The sequence below is a fragment of the Molossus molossus genome, unplaced genomic scaffold (genome assembly GCF_014108415.1).
Source record: "Molossus molossus isolate mMolMol1 unplaced genomic scaffold, mMolMol1.p scaffold_m16_p_24, whole genome shotgun sequence".
In the NCBI taxonomy this organism is placed as follows: domain Eukaryota; kingdom Metazoa; phylum Chordata; class Mammalia; order Chiroptera; family Molossidae; genus Molossus; species Molossus molossus.
The window spans coordinates 11,975,282-11,988,402 of record NW_023425360.1 but is presented as its reverse complement, the minus strand read 5'-3'; the positions used below and the strand labels follow the sequence as shown (position 1 = coordinate 11,988,402).

At 53.8% G+C, this 13,121-nt stretch overlaps 1 protein-coding gene across 1 annotated transcript in view; it reads right to left on the bottom strand.

Moving 5' to 3' along the window:
• Positions 1-13,121, bottom strand: part of LRRK1 (leucine rich repeat kinase 1) — a 103,916-nt gene that overhangs the window by 34,940 nt on the left and 55,855 nt on the right. The window contains exons 6-11 of the mRNA XM_036277940.1: positions 8,118-8,344; positions 6,986-7,113; positions 6,722-6,885; positions 5,730-5,867; positions 4,005-4,117; positions 2,608-2,684 (exon numbers count right to left, since the gene is read on the bottom strand). Of these exons, the coding sequence (XP_036133833.1) occupies positions 2,608-2,684; positions 4,005-4,117; positions 5,730-5,867; positions 6,722-6,885; positions 6,986-7,113; positions 8,118-8,344 (847 nt within the window). The remainder of the gene's footprint in view (positions 1-2,607; positions 2,685-4,004; positions 4,118-5,729; positions 5,868-6,721; positions 6,886-6,985; positions 7,114-8,117; positions 8,345-13,121) is intronic.

Below are 13,121 nucleotides of genomic sequence, written 5' to 3'. Positions count from 1 at the left end.
TTCTCTCTCTCTTTCCCTCTAAAAATCAATGAAGAAAAAATATTAAAAATAAATAAATAAAAGGGGCAGTTATGGAATTCCCCACTGTGTTTCCCTGTCAGTGTGGTTCGGGGCCTTCTTGTTGGTTTCCCGGCCATCTGACTTCCTTCTCTGTCAACTGTTTATATCCATTGCCCTTTTTTTGCCTATTAGGTTGCCTTTATTTTTAAAAAAGGAAATCAATTTGTAAGCAATCTTTGTATATCAGGGAGTTGAGCCAATGTATGTTGCAAATATTTCTTCGAAGTCTGTTTTTACAAAGCTTAAGGTTTTGGTCTTTTAAGAAAAAGGATTTCTGGCCCTGGCTGAGTGGCTCAGTTGGTTGGAGTATTGTCCCATATACCAAAAGGTTGCGGGTTCGATTCCCAGTCAGGATACATACCCAGGCTGTGGGTTCGATCCCCAGTCGGGGTGTGTACAAGAGGCAACTGATCGATCTCTCTTTCTCAAATCGATAAAAACACATCCTTGGGTGACGATTAAAAAAAAAGATTTCTGAATTTCCCACCTAGCTTTTAAAGATCTTCTCCACCCTCAATTATACATCTGTTCTTTTAAATGTCATTTTCTTTTTCTTTTATTCTGAAATCCACGTGGAAATTCGGTAGTTGATGTAGGGTTGGAAATCTAGGTTCTAACTTTCCTTTTGCATCTGGCCAACCAGTAACATTAACACTACTTATTAAAATAACACAATGTTCTTTCCCCATGAAACTGAAATGCCACTGGGGTCATCTATTAAATTCCTATATTGACTTAGGTCTATTTCTGGACTCTTATCTGTTTCCCTGATGATATATTATTTATTAATTTTTATCCCCACCCGAAGACATTTTTGCATTTATCTTCAGATAGAGTGGGAGAGAGAGAGGGAGGAAGACAGAGAGAGAAACATCGATGTGGGAGAGACACATCGACTGGTTGCCACCCACACGACCCCAACCGGGGTCAGGGACAAACTGTAACCGAGGTACATGCCCTTAGCGGGAACCGAACCCGGGACTCTCTGGTCCGCAGGTCGATGCTCTAATTGCTGAGCCAAACCGGCCAGGGTGATGCATTACATGTTCAATCATATGTAAACACACTCGTGCATGACTGACAGACACATGTCATAAGTATACATACACCCACCAGTTCGTGAAGAATATAGTGGGTGAGCAGACTTCTGTGTTTGCTTCCTGCAAAGTGTCTGGGTGTCTGTGGGTTCTTATCCCCACCTCACACCATCTGGGCTTAACGAGCACTTGCAGCATAGACCTGCTCAACCAAAGGCGAGAGTTATATCACACTGAAGATGACCTACGGGACAGCATCCTGGGGGCGTCTCTGTGAGCAGAGCTGGCTTTAGAAGTCTTCGCTTCAGGTTAAAAAGCAGGGCTGGTGCCCTGGCCAGTTTGGCTCAGCGGTTAGAGCGTCAGCCTGTGGTCCCTAGAGACCCGGGTTTGGTTCCCGCTAAGGGCACGTACCTTGGCTGCAGTTTGTCCCCGGCCCTGGTTCAGTCGTGCGGGTGGCAGCCACTTGATATGTCCCTTTCACGTCGATGTTTCTCTCTCTCCCTCCCACTCTATTTGAACAAAAAATGAAAAAATGTCATTGGGTGAGGATAAAAAAAAAAAAGCAGGCTGGTTGATGCAAGGGACAAGCCCACGCTTCACAGAAGATAATGGATGGGAACTACTTTCCTCGACGTATTCTCCGCTGCACTGGCCTTGTTGTGTGACCAGTACAAACAGTTTAGCAAAAGTTCTGTTTCTGATGCACTGTGGGGAAGCCCCCAAGTCCCTCTGGACTCTCTGCCATGGCGACCTGGGGGACTGAGAGAGTGGCCGTGCTCCCCTGTGGATCTCCCAGGACCCCGCAGAGTGACTGTAGGAATGTCACAGTCTGCCTCGCCCCCACCCCCAGTGCTGGCTCGAAACTTGGCTTTGCCACTGAGCAGCCACGTGACCACATCAGTGAACCCCTCTGCCGAGACCGAACTGTCTCCCCAAATCCATATGTTGAAGCCCGAACCCCCGATGTGACGGTATTAGGAAGTGGGGGCCTTTGGGAGGTGATGAGGTAGAAGGGCCACAAGGGTGGGGCCCCCGTGATGGGATTAGTGCCATCTGCAAGTTGGAGAGAGGGTTCCCACCAGGAGCCAACCATGCTGGCACCCCGATCTCAGACCTCCATCCTCCAGAATGAGGGGGAAACACATTGCTGTTGCTCAAGCCTCCCAGTGTCTGGTACCTTGTTAGGGACGCCCAAGCCGACTGAGACTCTGGGGGTCCGTTTCCGGGAGGGTCAGAGAAAGACTCACACTCAGCGCATCTAGGACACCCACAGAGCAGCAGCCAGCCTCACCGGACTGCAACCAGGGAAGGGATGTCAGGGTACTTTCAGGCCACATGTACCCCACCAGCAACGGCACAGTTCATTTCCAGGGTTTTCGGTCAAATGTGGACATGCGCACTGGGCACTGGGGGGAGAGCCCAACAGAAGGACAATCCCGCCCGGTGGGGGAGCAGGGAACCAGGGAACCGCCTGCCCAGCATCCTCATCTCGGGGCATCTACACACACACCTGTCTCAGTCCCTGAACGCTGGCGCCCTCTCGTGGTGAAGAAGGAAATGCGCTTGGTTTTAAGTCCATCTTCATTTCTGTGGGAGGAAAAAGAGTCAAAACGGGAGGAAAAAGAGTCAAAACGGGAGGAAAGCAGGACAAAGGCCTCACTATTTTGGCTGTGACTATATAATGCCTGCAGGGAGAAGGGAGAGAATTCCATCAGCGGGGTGCGGGGCCCCCCGCGGCTGACGTGTGAGCGTCGACAGCCACGGCTCACTGATGACAACCGGTCGTGTTCAGAAGTCTTTTGGGAAAGAAACGACTAGAGATGGTAATCTAAGGCAGGCGTGACCCCGGTCCCCTTCTTGGGCTTTTCCCTCCAGGCAGGTGGGAACAGTTCCGTGCCCGGAGGGAATGCCCATTCCCACGGATGTTACTTTTAGGGTGCTCACCAGGAGACTTCTCTTTGGGGTGTCAGTTCCACTCAGACACCATGGAAGTGGCCCTTTAGCAAGTAAACCACGGAGGCTGGTCTCCAGGACCCCGAGGGGCACCTGGGCCCATCCCCAGATTTTCACCTTTTTTAAAAATTTTTTTATATTTTTATCCTCACCCGAGGACATTTTCCCATATTTTGTTCTGACAGAGTGGGAAGGAGAGAGAGAGAGAAACATCGATGTGAAAGGGACACATCGAGTGGCTGCCACCCGCATGACCCAACCAGGGCCGGGAACAAACTGCAACCGAGGTACATGCCCTTAGCGGGAACCGAACCCGGGTCTCTCTGGACCACAGGCCAACGCTCTAACCGCTGAGCCAAACTGGCCAGGGCAGATTTTCACCTTTTTATTCAGTCTTGGGGGATTCCTTTCATTCAATTTATATCATATCGCTTAGCGATGGGCAAAAACCTTTCAACAGAATGGCCGGTTAGGCTAAAGGGAAAAGATCTCCAGGAGTCCCTAAAAATGAGAAATGGGGGGACCCTGCTGTGGGCCAAACCGTCTCCCCTCCTCCAAGTTCATATAATAACGTCTAACTCTCCATACTTAGAAGGCGGCCTTATCCGGAGACCACGTCTAAAGAGAGGGATTAAGTTAACGCGAGGTCATGAGAATGGATCTGAGTCCTCACGGGAGGAGGGTGTCAGGACACAGGCTCAGAGGGAAGACTGTGCAGGGACACGAGAAGACGCCGTCTGCAAGCCCAGAACGGGGGCCTCAGAAGAGATCAACCCTGCTGACACCCTGGATTACACTTCGGCCTCCAGTACAATGACAAAGAAATGCCTGTTGTCTCAGCCCCGCCCGGGGCACTTTGTCTTGGCCGCTAGCACGCTACGGAGACACAGTCCGGGTGCCCGCTCGGCTGGGTCTCCGCACTGCGGGGCCTGCCGGGGACGGGGACTTGCTTACCTGCCAAACTGGTTTCTGGAGAGGTCCAGGGTTTTCAGTTGCCGGCAGGTCCACTTCTCTTGGGGTGGCACTGCCACCAGCTGGTTACCCTGTAACCTCAAGGACAAGAGCGCCTGGGACAGACAGGGAGAGAGGCAGATGCCCTTCGTGCCGAAGGGGGAGCTGGAGGAAAGTCGGTTCCCGGCAGAGTGGAGCCGGAAGGTGATAACCGGTCCACCTTGCCCCAGGCTCCATCATGTGGACTCAAGAGTGTCTTAAACTCAGGGAATTGTACCGAACAGATGGGACACTGGACAGAAGACCCCTCCGCCAGGTCAGTGGGAGACGATTATTCCAGAAAGAAAGGAGTCTCAGTACCTCTCAGAGCGGAGACTTCCTAACCGTCCAGGGGTGAGTGTCTGTGAGCCTGTCTTGGGGACAGTGGCTGGCTCCGAATGTCACCACAGGAGGGGGGCGTCATGAGGCCTTCTTGGGCCAACTCAGGGGACAGCCCAGACAGGGCAGGGGGTAGCAGGGACCCTGAGGGCAACCCCTCCGAGTCACACACCCTTGGCTGGTCAGGAGCCCGGGGCCACCATGTGACTGTGGTCCCCTCACCGACTGCCTGGCCCTGACGTCCACCTGCTGCTGCAGGCCCTGCCGGCAAACCCGGTCACCGAGGACTAAAGGCTCTGCCCTTGACCTGGGAGGGCTCAGGGGCAGAGTATCGCTCATTGTTGATGCCACCACCACGCACCGACTATTCCACCCACGACGGGGGCTCAGGATGGCAGCGTCTGCCCCGCCTCACACTCCCGGCGCCTGTGGCTCCATGACCCTTGTCCCTGGGAACACGCATGTGGAAGGGGCCTCTGCTGCCTTCTGGGGATCCCTGAACATGGGGGAGGCTGCACCCAGCCTGGATGAGAGCCTGTGGGCGCCGAGGCCTGTGCACCCTGCCCGGGCCGCCCTCAGCCTTCAGCAAACATGGGCCAGGCCCCTTTCTGGGGCTGGGCCTGGCACGAAGGTCAGGTGACAGGATCCATGCTCTGCCTTACAGGTCCCCACCCGAGCATGTGGGGGAAACAGAGGCAGGCCTGCAATGCCCAAAGCGAGACAGGAGCCCCACGCTGGTGGGGAGGGGACACCCGGGGCTCTGGGAAAGGCATTTCCTGAAGTCATGGCCAAAGAAGCTTCCAGAACTGCCACCTCTTTGGAGGGAGGCAGGGGCAAGAAGGCCCTGCAATGCAGTGTTCCCTCAGCTTTGGCTTCATAACCCAGCTGAGCTCCGTGTCGCTCGCGAAGGGACAGAGCTGGAGAAGATCAGGGGCTGCCGGGCTGTGCTCACAACATTTAACATCAAAGAAAGTCCTGGGCCCGGCCCGTGTGGCTCAGTGGTTGAGCGTCGACCCTGCACCAGGAGGTCGCCGGTTCGATTCCCGGTCAGGGCACATGCCCAGGTTGTGGGCCTGATCCCCAGCGGGGGGCGTGCAGGAGGTGGCCAATCGATGTTCTCTCTCATCGACGTTTCTCTCTCTCCCTCTCCCTTCCTCTCTCTCTCAAATCAATCAAGAAAAAAATAAATAAAGGAAGTCCCGGATTTTAAGAACCCATCACCCCACCACCGCACAGAACTGCTTTCATTTGGCACTTTTCCTGCCAACAGCCACACCTTTTCGGGGCTCAAAGGGAGCACAGATGCCCGCAGCGCGGAGCAAACTGAAATAGAGGGGCCACCGCACTTACGTCGAGCTGGAAGAGCCCCAGGGGAACCTCTCTGAGTGCGTTTTCTGAGAAGTCCACGTCCTTCAGGTGATGCTTCCAGAAGACAGCCATTCTGTCCGGCAGGCGCTCCAGGGCATTCTGGGATGCTTTGCAACATTTCTAGCAGTTTGCCCAGAAGGAGAATGGGATAGGAATTAGCTTTTCGTTTTACTTTAATTTAAATAATTTTAAATCGATGTTAGAGCTAGAGGAAGGGAGAGGGAGAGACAGAAACATGGATGAGAGCAAAACATCCATCGCTGCCTCCTGCACGCCCCCTACTGGCGATCAAGTCTGCAACCCTGGCACGTGCCCTGACTGGGCATCCAACTGGCAACTTGACGGTGCACAGGACGATGCCCAACCAACTGAGCGGCACCGGCCAGAGCAGAATTAGCTTTTTAAATGCAGCTGTGCCTAGGAGGAAAACGTTCCAAATTTGATTTAAAAGTAAGGTCTTTACACCAGAGCTCTGTAATAAACAGGATTCAGTTAATTAAGAGGCTACAGACTGTGGTGGCCCCGGTTTCTTGTCCCTGCACCAAGGAAGGGATGGAAAGGGTCCCCAGGGAGACAGAGGTGGCCCACCGCCCTTCGCCTCCACTCCAGAACATCTGGCCGGCCCTCTGGAGAGGAGCAGGTTCCCACGCACACATGTTTCAACCGGAAATGCTGATGTTGCTGATGGAGAATTTCCTGATTTACAACCAGCAGCAAGAACATGCCCTGTCTGCGGTTCCTTCTATTTTAATGAGCAAACTTCCCATGAAACAAACCAACCCACCCACCCCCTTTCATTGGCAGTGTGAGGGGAGCCGTCTGAAAGGAACTGAGTCCCCCCTCCTGGGCGGAAGTCACCCTGACCAGATGTGGAAGCTGTAACCATGCGTATGTCTGTGGGTCTTACGTGCAGGCCAGTGAGGGGCAGAGAGACCGTGCACGGGGCCCTCCGCGATCCCTGCCCCGATACTAACCAAAGGGCAGGCCCAGGCATCTGGGAACACCTTCAGTTTATTTCTGGAGACGTTCAGAAAATTCAGTGACTTGAAAGAATGAAGGAAAATCGCAGGGAGCTCGGTCAATCTATTGTCAGAAATATCCAGTTCCTGTAGCTTCCGCAAACCAATCCAGTTCGTGGCTGGAGGGCGGGGAGGGGGAAAGGGTGAATTGGTAAACCCATCCCGATCCATCGAGAAGAAAATGACGAACCAAGTCAGGTTACTGACGGCAGAACATACCGCTTTCTTCTTCAAACAGCTTTTCTAAATAGTTTTTCGAGGCGATCAGTTTCTGGAGCTTGGAGAGGTGCAAGAATCCTGGGGGCAGGTGGGATAACTTGTTGCTGGAAATGTCAATTTCCAGGAGCCTGTGGGTGGGGAAGAAGAAGGTCAAGGTCTCCGAAGGAAGAGGCCAGCTCTGCAGTTATTTCTGTCGACATGGAGGTGCGCTTATGTAGTGATATACTTAAAACATTGTCCTTCTTTATTGATTTTAGAGAGAGAGGAAGGGGGAGGGAGAGACAGAAACATCGATGAGCGAGAACATCGATTGGCTGCCTCCTCCATGCCCCCTACTGGGGATCGGGCCCACAACCTGGGCATGTGCCCTGACCGGGAATCGAACCAGCAACCTCCTGGTGCATGGGTGGATGCTCAGCCACTGAGCCACACCAGCCAGGGCATCGTTCTTCAGGTTTTTGTGTGCAGGTTTTCCCTGCACTGGTTACAGAGGATCCTAAGCTCCTTCCAACATTCTCTCTCCTACTTCAGTTAGAGCCTTGGCTTTTGAGATCCGCTGGACTCCTTGCAAGAACGAGGCCTTGCAGGGAGGTGTGGCCAGCGCATGGCCGAAGGCGAGGTCCTTCCCCTTACAAGCAGCCTGGGGTGGAGGGCTCAAGCCTCTTCCCAGCGCCTCCAGCAGCAGGAGACTGAGCCTCCCCTGGGCTCGCGCTGCAGAATCCTGCGCAGTTCACCTCTCCGCTGAGGCCCCTCCCACTTTCCCGGAGGCGGGGTAAAAGCCGGAGCTCTGGGCCCCGCTGCTCCCACCAGCCCCCTTTCCTGACTCCTGAGTGAAGGACCAAGACTGGGCGTCTGGGGGCAAACAGGTCTGCAAGGCCGCCACTGAGCAGTGTAAGTGGGGGGCAGGGGGACACTCAATTCTCCCCTCTCTGCGACCACCTGCTGGGTGGGACCTTGGTCCTGAGAGAGAGCCTGCATTAGGGCAAGCAGTTTCCTTCTGTCATTTCAGCTGAAAATTTGTTTTCAAAACCACAGGCTACGCTCGGGGAGCCCGCGAATGGGAGGCGGGTGCGGCAGTCGGGGTGCAGAGGCCCCCCTCACACCCCGAGCGCCTGTGACGGGGGAGGCCCACCTGGAACAGATGATTTCGTCTGAGGACTGCACCCCGGGCAGTTCGCACAGGTGGTTGTCCGAGAGGTTCAGCTTCCGCAGGTTGATGAGCCCCCAGGGGATGACCGACGGGAGGGAGGACAGGCAGTTGGCGGAAAGGTCCATCTCGGTGATCTGGCAGGAGATGTCTATGAGCCAGTCGATGTCCACCCAGGGCAGCTTGAGGTGGGACCATTTCACATGAAGAGGCTGGGGTTGGAGACAGGGGAAGAGCACCCGTGAGTGGACAGTCCAGGGCCCGTGTCAGCCTGAGATAAAGCAACGATTTACGCAAGTGTGAGCCAGCTGGAGTCCCAGAGGCCGGGACCACATCTTGGGGCCGGTATCGAGCAGGTAGGTACCTATTCCTATCCGGCAGGTCAGCTCTGCACAGTTCCAGCTACTCCCTCTCCAGCCTCTAGAGGGAGCACGTGAGTCTAATGTCACCACCGCCCAGAGATAGAAAGTGAAGTTGGAGTGGCCCCTGCTGTACCCAGAGGAGGCCCACCTGGGCTGGGGGAGCCTTCCCAGACGGAGAAGGCCGAGGACCAAGCCTGGGCCTCTGACCTCTCCTCAGGGCCCTTCGCTGTGATTAGAGTTGCTGCTGTCCCAGAGCACCCTGGGTACTGCTTCCAGACTAAATGCACAAAAGGACAACGGCCAAACCATCTATAAAAACGGGGCTTTGGCTGCCCCGCCCCCCCAACAACCTGCCCAGGAAACCAACTTCCTTACCTATTATAACTAGCCCAGGAAGCCAGTCTGTTAATAACCCCGACTGGCAGGAGACCAGATTACTATCTCCGGCGAGGACACCTTTGTAACCAGCTAGTTACTCATTGTGGGAAAGGAACAAAGGGGGGAGGCGGGCATCATAAACATGGCCGTTTGGGCAGCTTCACCAGGAAGCTGCAACTTTGCACTCTCCGGGGAACCACCGGCACATTCCCCGAAGATCACTGGGGGAAGGGGTCCAACAAAGGGGAGATAGACGCATGCCTAGTGAAGTTGAGGTGACTTGGGAAGGTGCCTGTCAATCAAACCTGGGGACAGAGATCATTGGCCAGAATGGACAGGGCCACTGCAAGCCTGCGAAAACGTGACATTACACAATCCCCTAAACAAAGGAGCCCACTCTCTCGGCTGGCAGGGCTCTCGGGTTCCCGCTTCCTTGCATTTGCCCATGTCTCCCCCAGAGCCACGTGGCCCTGTGGACCCCACATGCAATAGTCTGGTGGGCTGCAGCGGGGAACACAAACTAAGCCAGCCTGAGGCTGGAGCGGACTATGCCCTAGCGCGGAACTTCTAATTTAGCCTTATTGAAGCCACAGCTATACTTCTGCCCTGGTTCAACAAAGGTAAATGGGACCAGGGAAACCCAGGGGTATCATTCCACAGGAATAAAGCTTCTACAGTATTCCATCCTCCCGTGTGAGTCTCAGAAATCTCCTTTTCTCGGGATATCACAAGAAGCCCACTGCCATGAGCAACCGGTGGGGATAAGGAGAGCTCACCACCAATAACAGTGACGATCCAGGAAGCTAAACAGTAACTTTTGTAACAATATTTGGTTAATAACCGACAGCTTCTCTAGTCTTTGTCCGAGCTTCCAACTTAGATCAACCAGAGAAAGCGACGTACTACCCCTAACCAATCGCGTAGGGCCAGACTTTAGTGAGCTGCCGCCAGCTGCCCCATCAACAGCCCCCAGTCAAGGCACCCCAAGCCTCCCCGCACCCCCCCCAACCGTTCCCACCCCTCTGCCTGCCTCTGACTGGCTGATGTCCTTGTCACAGAACCTCTGAAGATGCTGCCTTTGCTTTTCTCATCTGTCCGGCTTCTGTTCATTTCCATGGGAGGGAGCCGGAAAGGCCCGTGGTTTGCTGATGTGTCATGGTGAGAGGCCCCAACACACTCAGCAGGGCTGGTCTCTTTTCTTTTGGATTATCAAGAATTTGGGGCTCTGTTAGGTTTCCGAGGGTTGGAAATGGGCTTTGTTTCTTTCAAAGCAACTGGAAATCCATATCAGAAAATCCAGAGAAACAAACATTAGTGCTTTGTAGATGGGAAAATGTCACTACCAGGCTGACTGCGATGGGGCGGGGGCGGGGAACACCCATAAAATGATATGAGCTTGCTTTCAAAATTGGTGGCAGTAGACAGACTCCCCTATCTGACCACTAGGTGGCGACGCGTGTCCTGTCTTCATCTCAGAATTAGCAAGTCTAGGTGGGTCTCTTACATCCTCTCAAGAGTTCTGGTCCTTGAACCAAGGATAAAGGACTCTGTCTCTGTCTCTGTCTGTCTGTCTGTCTCTCTCTCCATTTGCCTGGATGAAGACGGACGGATGGGTCAAGACAACAGAGTTTTAGCCTCAATTGATTTTTTTAAAAGACAAATCACTATTGCTGTCTCCCCGCCCCATACACAATATTTTATTTTGAAAAATGTCTAAATTGCAGAAAAGTCGAACTGGGACACAATAAATACCCATATACCCTTCATCTAGACTCTTTCATTGCTAATATCTTGCCACTTTTAATTTCCTCTCTCTACTCACCCATACAAAAACACACACTTTTGCATTATTTGCTGAATCATTTGCAAGTATTTGGTAGGCATCCATGGCCTTCACCCAAAACTCAACATTGCATTTAGTTATCGTGAACTTTTCTTTGACCCAGAAGGGTCCCCTCATGTCTTCTCAGTCTTATTCAACTCAGGCATTGCAAGGTTTCGCGTCATCCCAGCTGCCTTGTAGACTATCTCATAATCTGAATCGACTCGATTTTGTTTTCCTAACGTTTACATTCAAGTTAGGCACCTTGGGCAAAAATCTGACATTATTGAGTCCTTCCGTTAGTATCCACCAGGGGGCGCCTGATGTCTGGTTATTCCACTACTGGTGATGCCAAGCCCCTTGTCGGCACCTGTCAGACCCCCATTTGTAAAAGTCCATTTTACTCTTTGTGATTAGTAAGCAATTCAGGGGTTGATATTCTGAGACGAGTGAGTATCTCCTGTTCCTCCGTCATCTCACCCAGTGGTTTCAGTATCAGTGTAGACCCTGGCCTGAATCAATTAGTATATCGGTGGGTGGTGATTTTTCTCAAACGACCGTCCCTCTAACACTTGTTACCTGGTATTATTCTGGTACAGAAGCTATGCCTTCAAGGGTCACTATGGACTCATTGAGTCTCTTTTTATTCAAAGTATTAGAATTCATTATTATACTATTTCTTTTGATGCTCAGGTGGCCAGTGACGTCCCAGCAGGGACGTATCCCCTGACGTATCCCCATCACCATGGGGCATACGTCACTTCCTGGGAAAACAAGATGCCCCAGCCCTGGAGTCAGCCCTGATTCCCTTTAGCAGAAAATGGTAGTTAGAAACCAAGACAGGGGTGCTAGGTACGTTCATTGCCGCTGGGATGTCACGGCTCCACGGCCCACGGACTGAACCCAGCTCTGTATATAACGAGTGCATCCTCATGCCTCCAGTTCAGACCCAGACACTTGGGCTGCTTCCTCTAATTCATAACTGCATCACCCTTCCCCTTGGGCTTGTTGGTTTCAGTCTGTTAAATAAGGGGTTTGGGCCAGATGATGGCTATCGAGGTCACTTCTGGACCCAAGATTCTTTCTGGCTTGTGGTGTTTTCAAGGACAGTGGCCTCCCACGAGGAAGCAGGACAGCTCATCCAGGAGCAGGCTGAGAGGAAGGTCACTGTGCTGGTCTTTGCGATGCCAAGTCAAAGACCCCCCTAGGGCCTGGCTGCCACCCTTCCTGGGTTCTCAGAGACGCACCCAGGGCCCGGGCCCAGACCCAGGGAGCAGCACACAGCACCAAGGTGTCCAGTTTGCAGCATGACCTTCCATGCCCTGTGTGGCCACCCTGGTCATTCAGTATCAAATGGACTGGCCCTGACCCGAAAGGGCAGCCCAACGCAAGATGACAAGGAGGCTGGTTTTACTTTTGATTTTAAACCACGGATCTCAGGTGTCCATGGAAATTCTTATCCCTAAGACTCTGGAGGAAAAGCATCAGACCTTACACTGACACGAGCCAATTATGGTACAAATGACCTCAGCGTCCTTGGAGGATAACTTAATGGTGCTGCCCCGACAATGACAAGTGCCCTCTTGCTTCCTTCATGTCCTCTGAGCCCAGAGCTGCACAAGGGGAGGGGACTGAGCCCCAGGAGACCCAGCCCTGTGTCTTCTTTGGGCGGGTCTCGGTGGAGGTCTCCGGCTGTCTCCGGCTCACCTCCTCTTATATGACCTGCTTGCAGATGTCATGCTGCCCTCAGAGACCCAGGGGCGGCTCCTCTGTCCCGGCACCTGTCGCCTTCCAGAGCCGGACGACGTGCGCCTCCGCTGCACGGGCTGGTCTGACTGCTTGGCCAGCTCAGCCGTGTGCCCAGCTCAGCAGTGTGCCCAGCTCAGCGGTGTGCCCAGCTCAGCTGTGTGCCCAGCTCAGCAGTGTGCCCAGATCAGCAGTGTGCCCAGCTCAGTCACGTGCCCAGCATGCAGCAGTGTGCCCAGCTCAGCTATGTGTCCAGCTCAGCCGTGTGCCCAGATCAGCAGTGTGCCCAGCTCAGCCACGTGCCCAGCATGCAGCAGTGTGCCCAGCTCAGCTGTGTGCCCAGTATGCAGCAGTGTGCCCCGCTCAGCCATGTGTCCAGCATGCAGCAGTGTGCCCAGCTCAGCCATGTGCACAGCATGCAGCAGTGTGCCCAGCTCAGCCATGTGCACAGCATGCAGCAGTGTGCCCAGCTCAGCCATGTGCACAGCATGCAGCAGTGTGCCCAGCTCAGCCATGTGTCCAGCATGCAGCAGTGTGCCCAGCTCAGCCATGTGCACAGCATGCAGCAGTGTGCCCAGCTCAGCCATGTGTCCAGCATGCAGCAGTGTGCCCAGCTCAGCCATGTGTCCAGCATGCAGCAGTGTGCCCAGCTCAGCCATGTGTCCAGCATGCAGCAGTGTG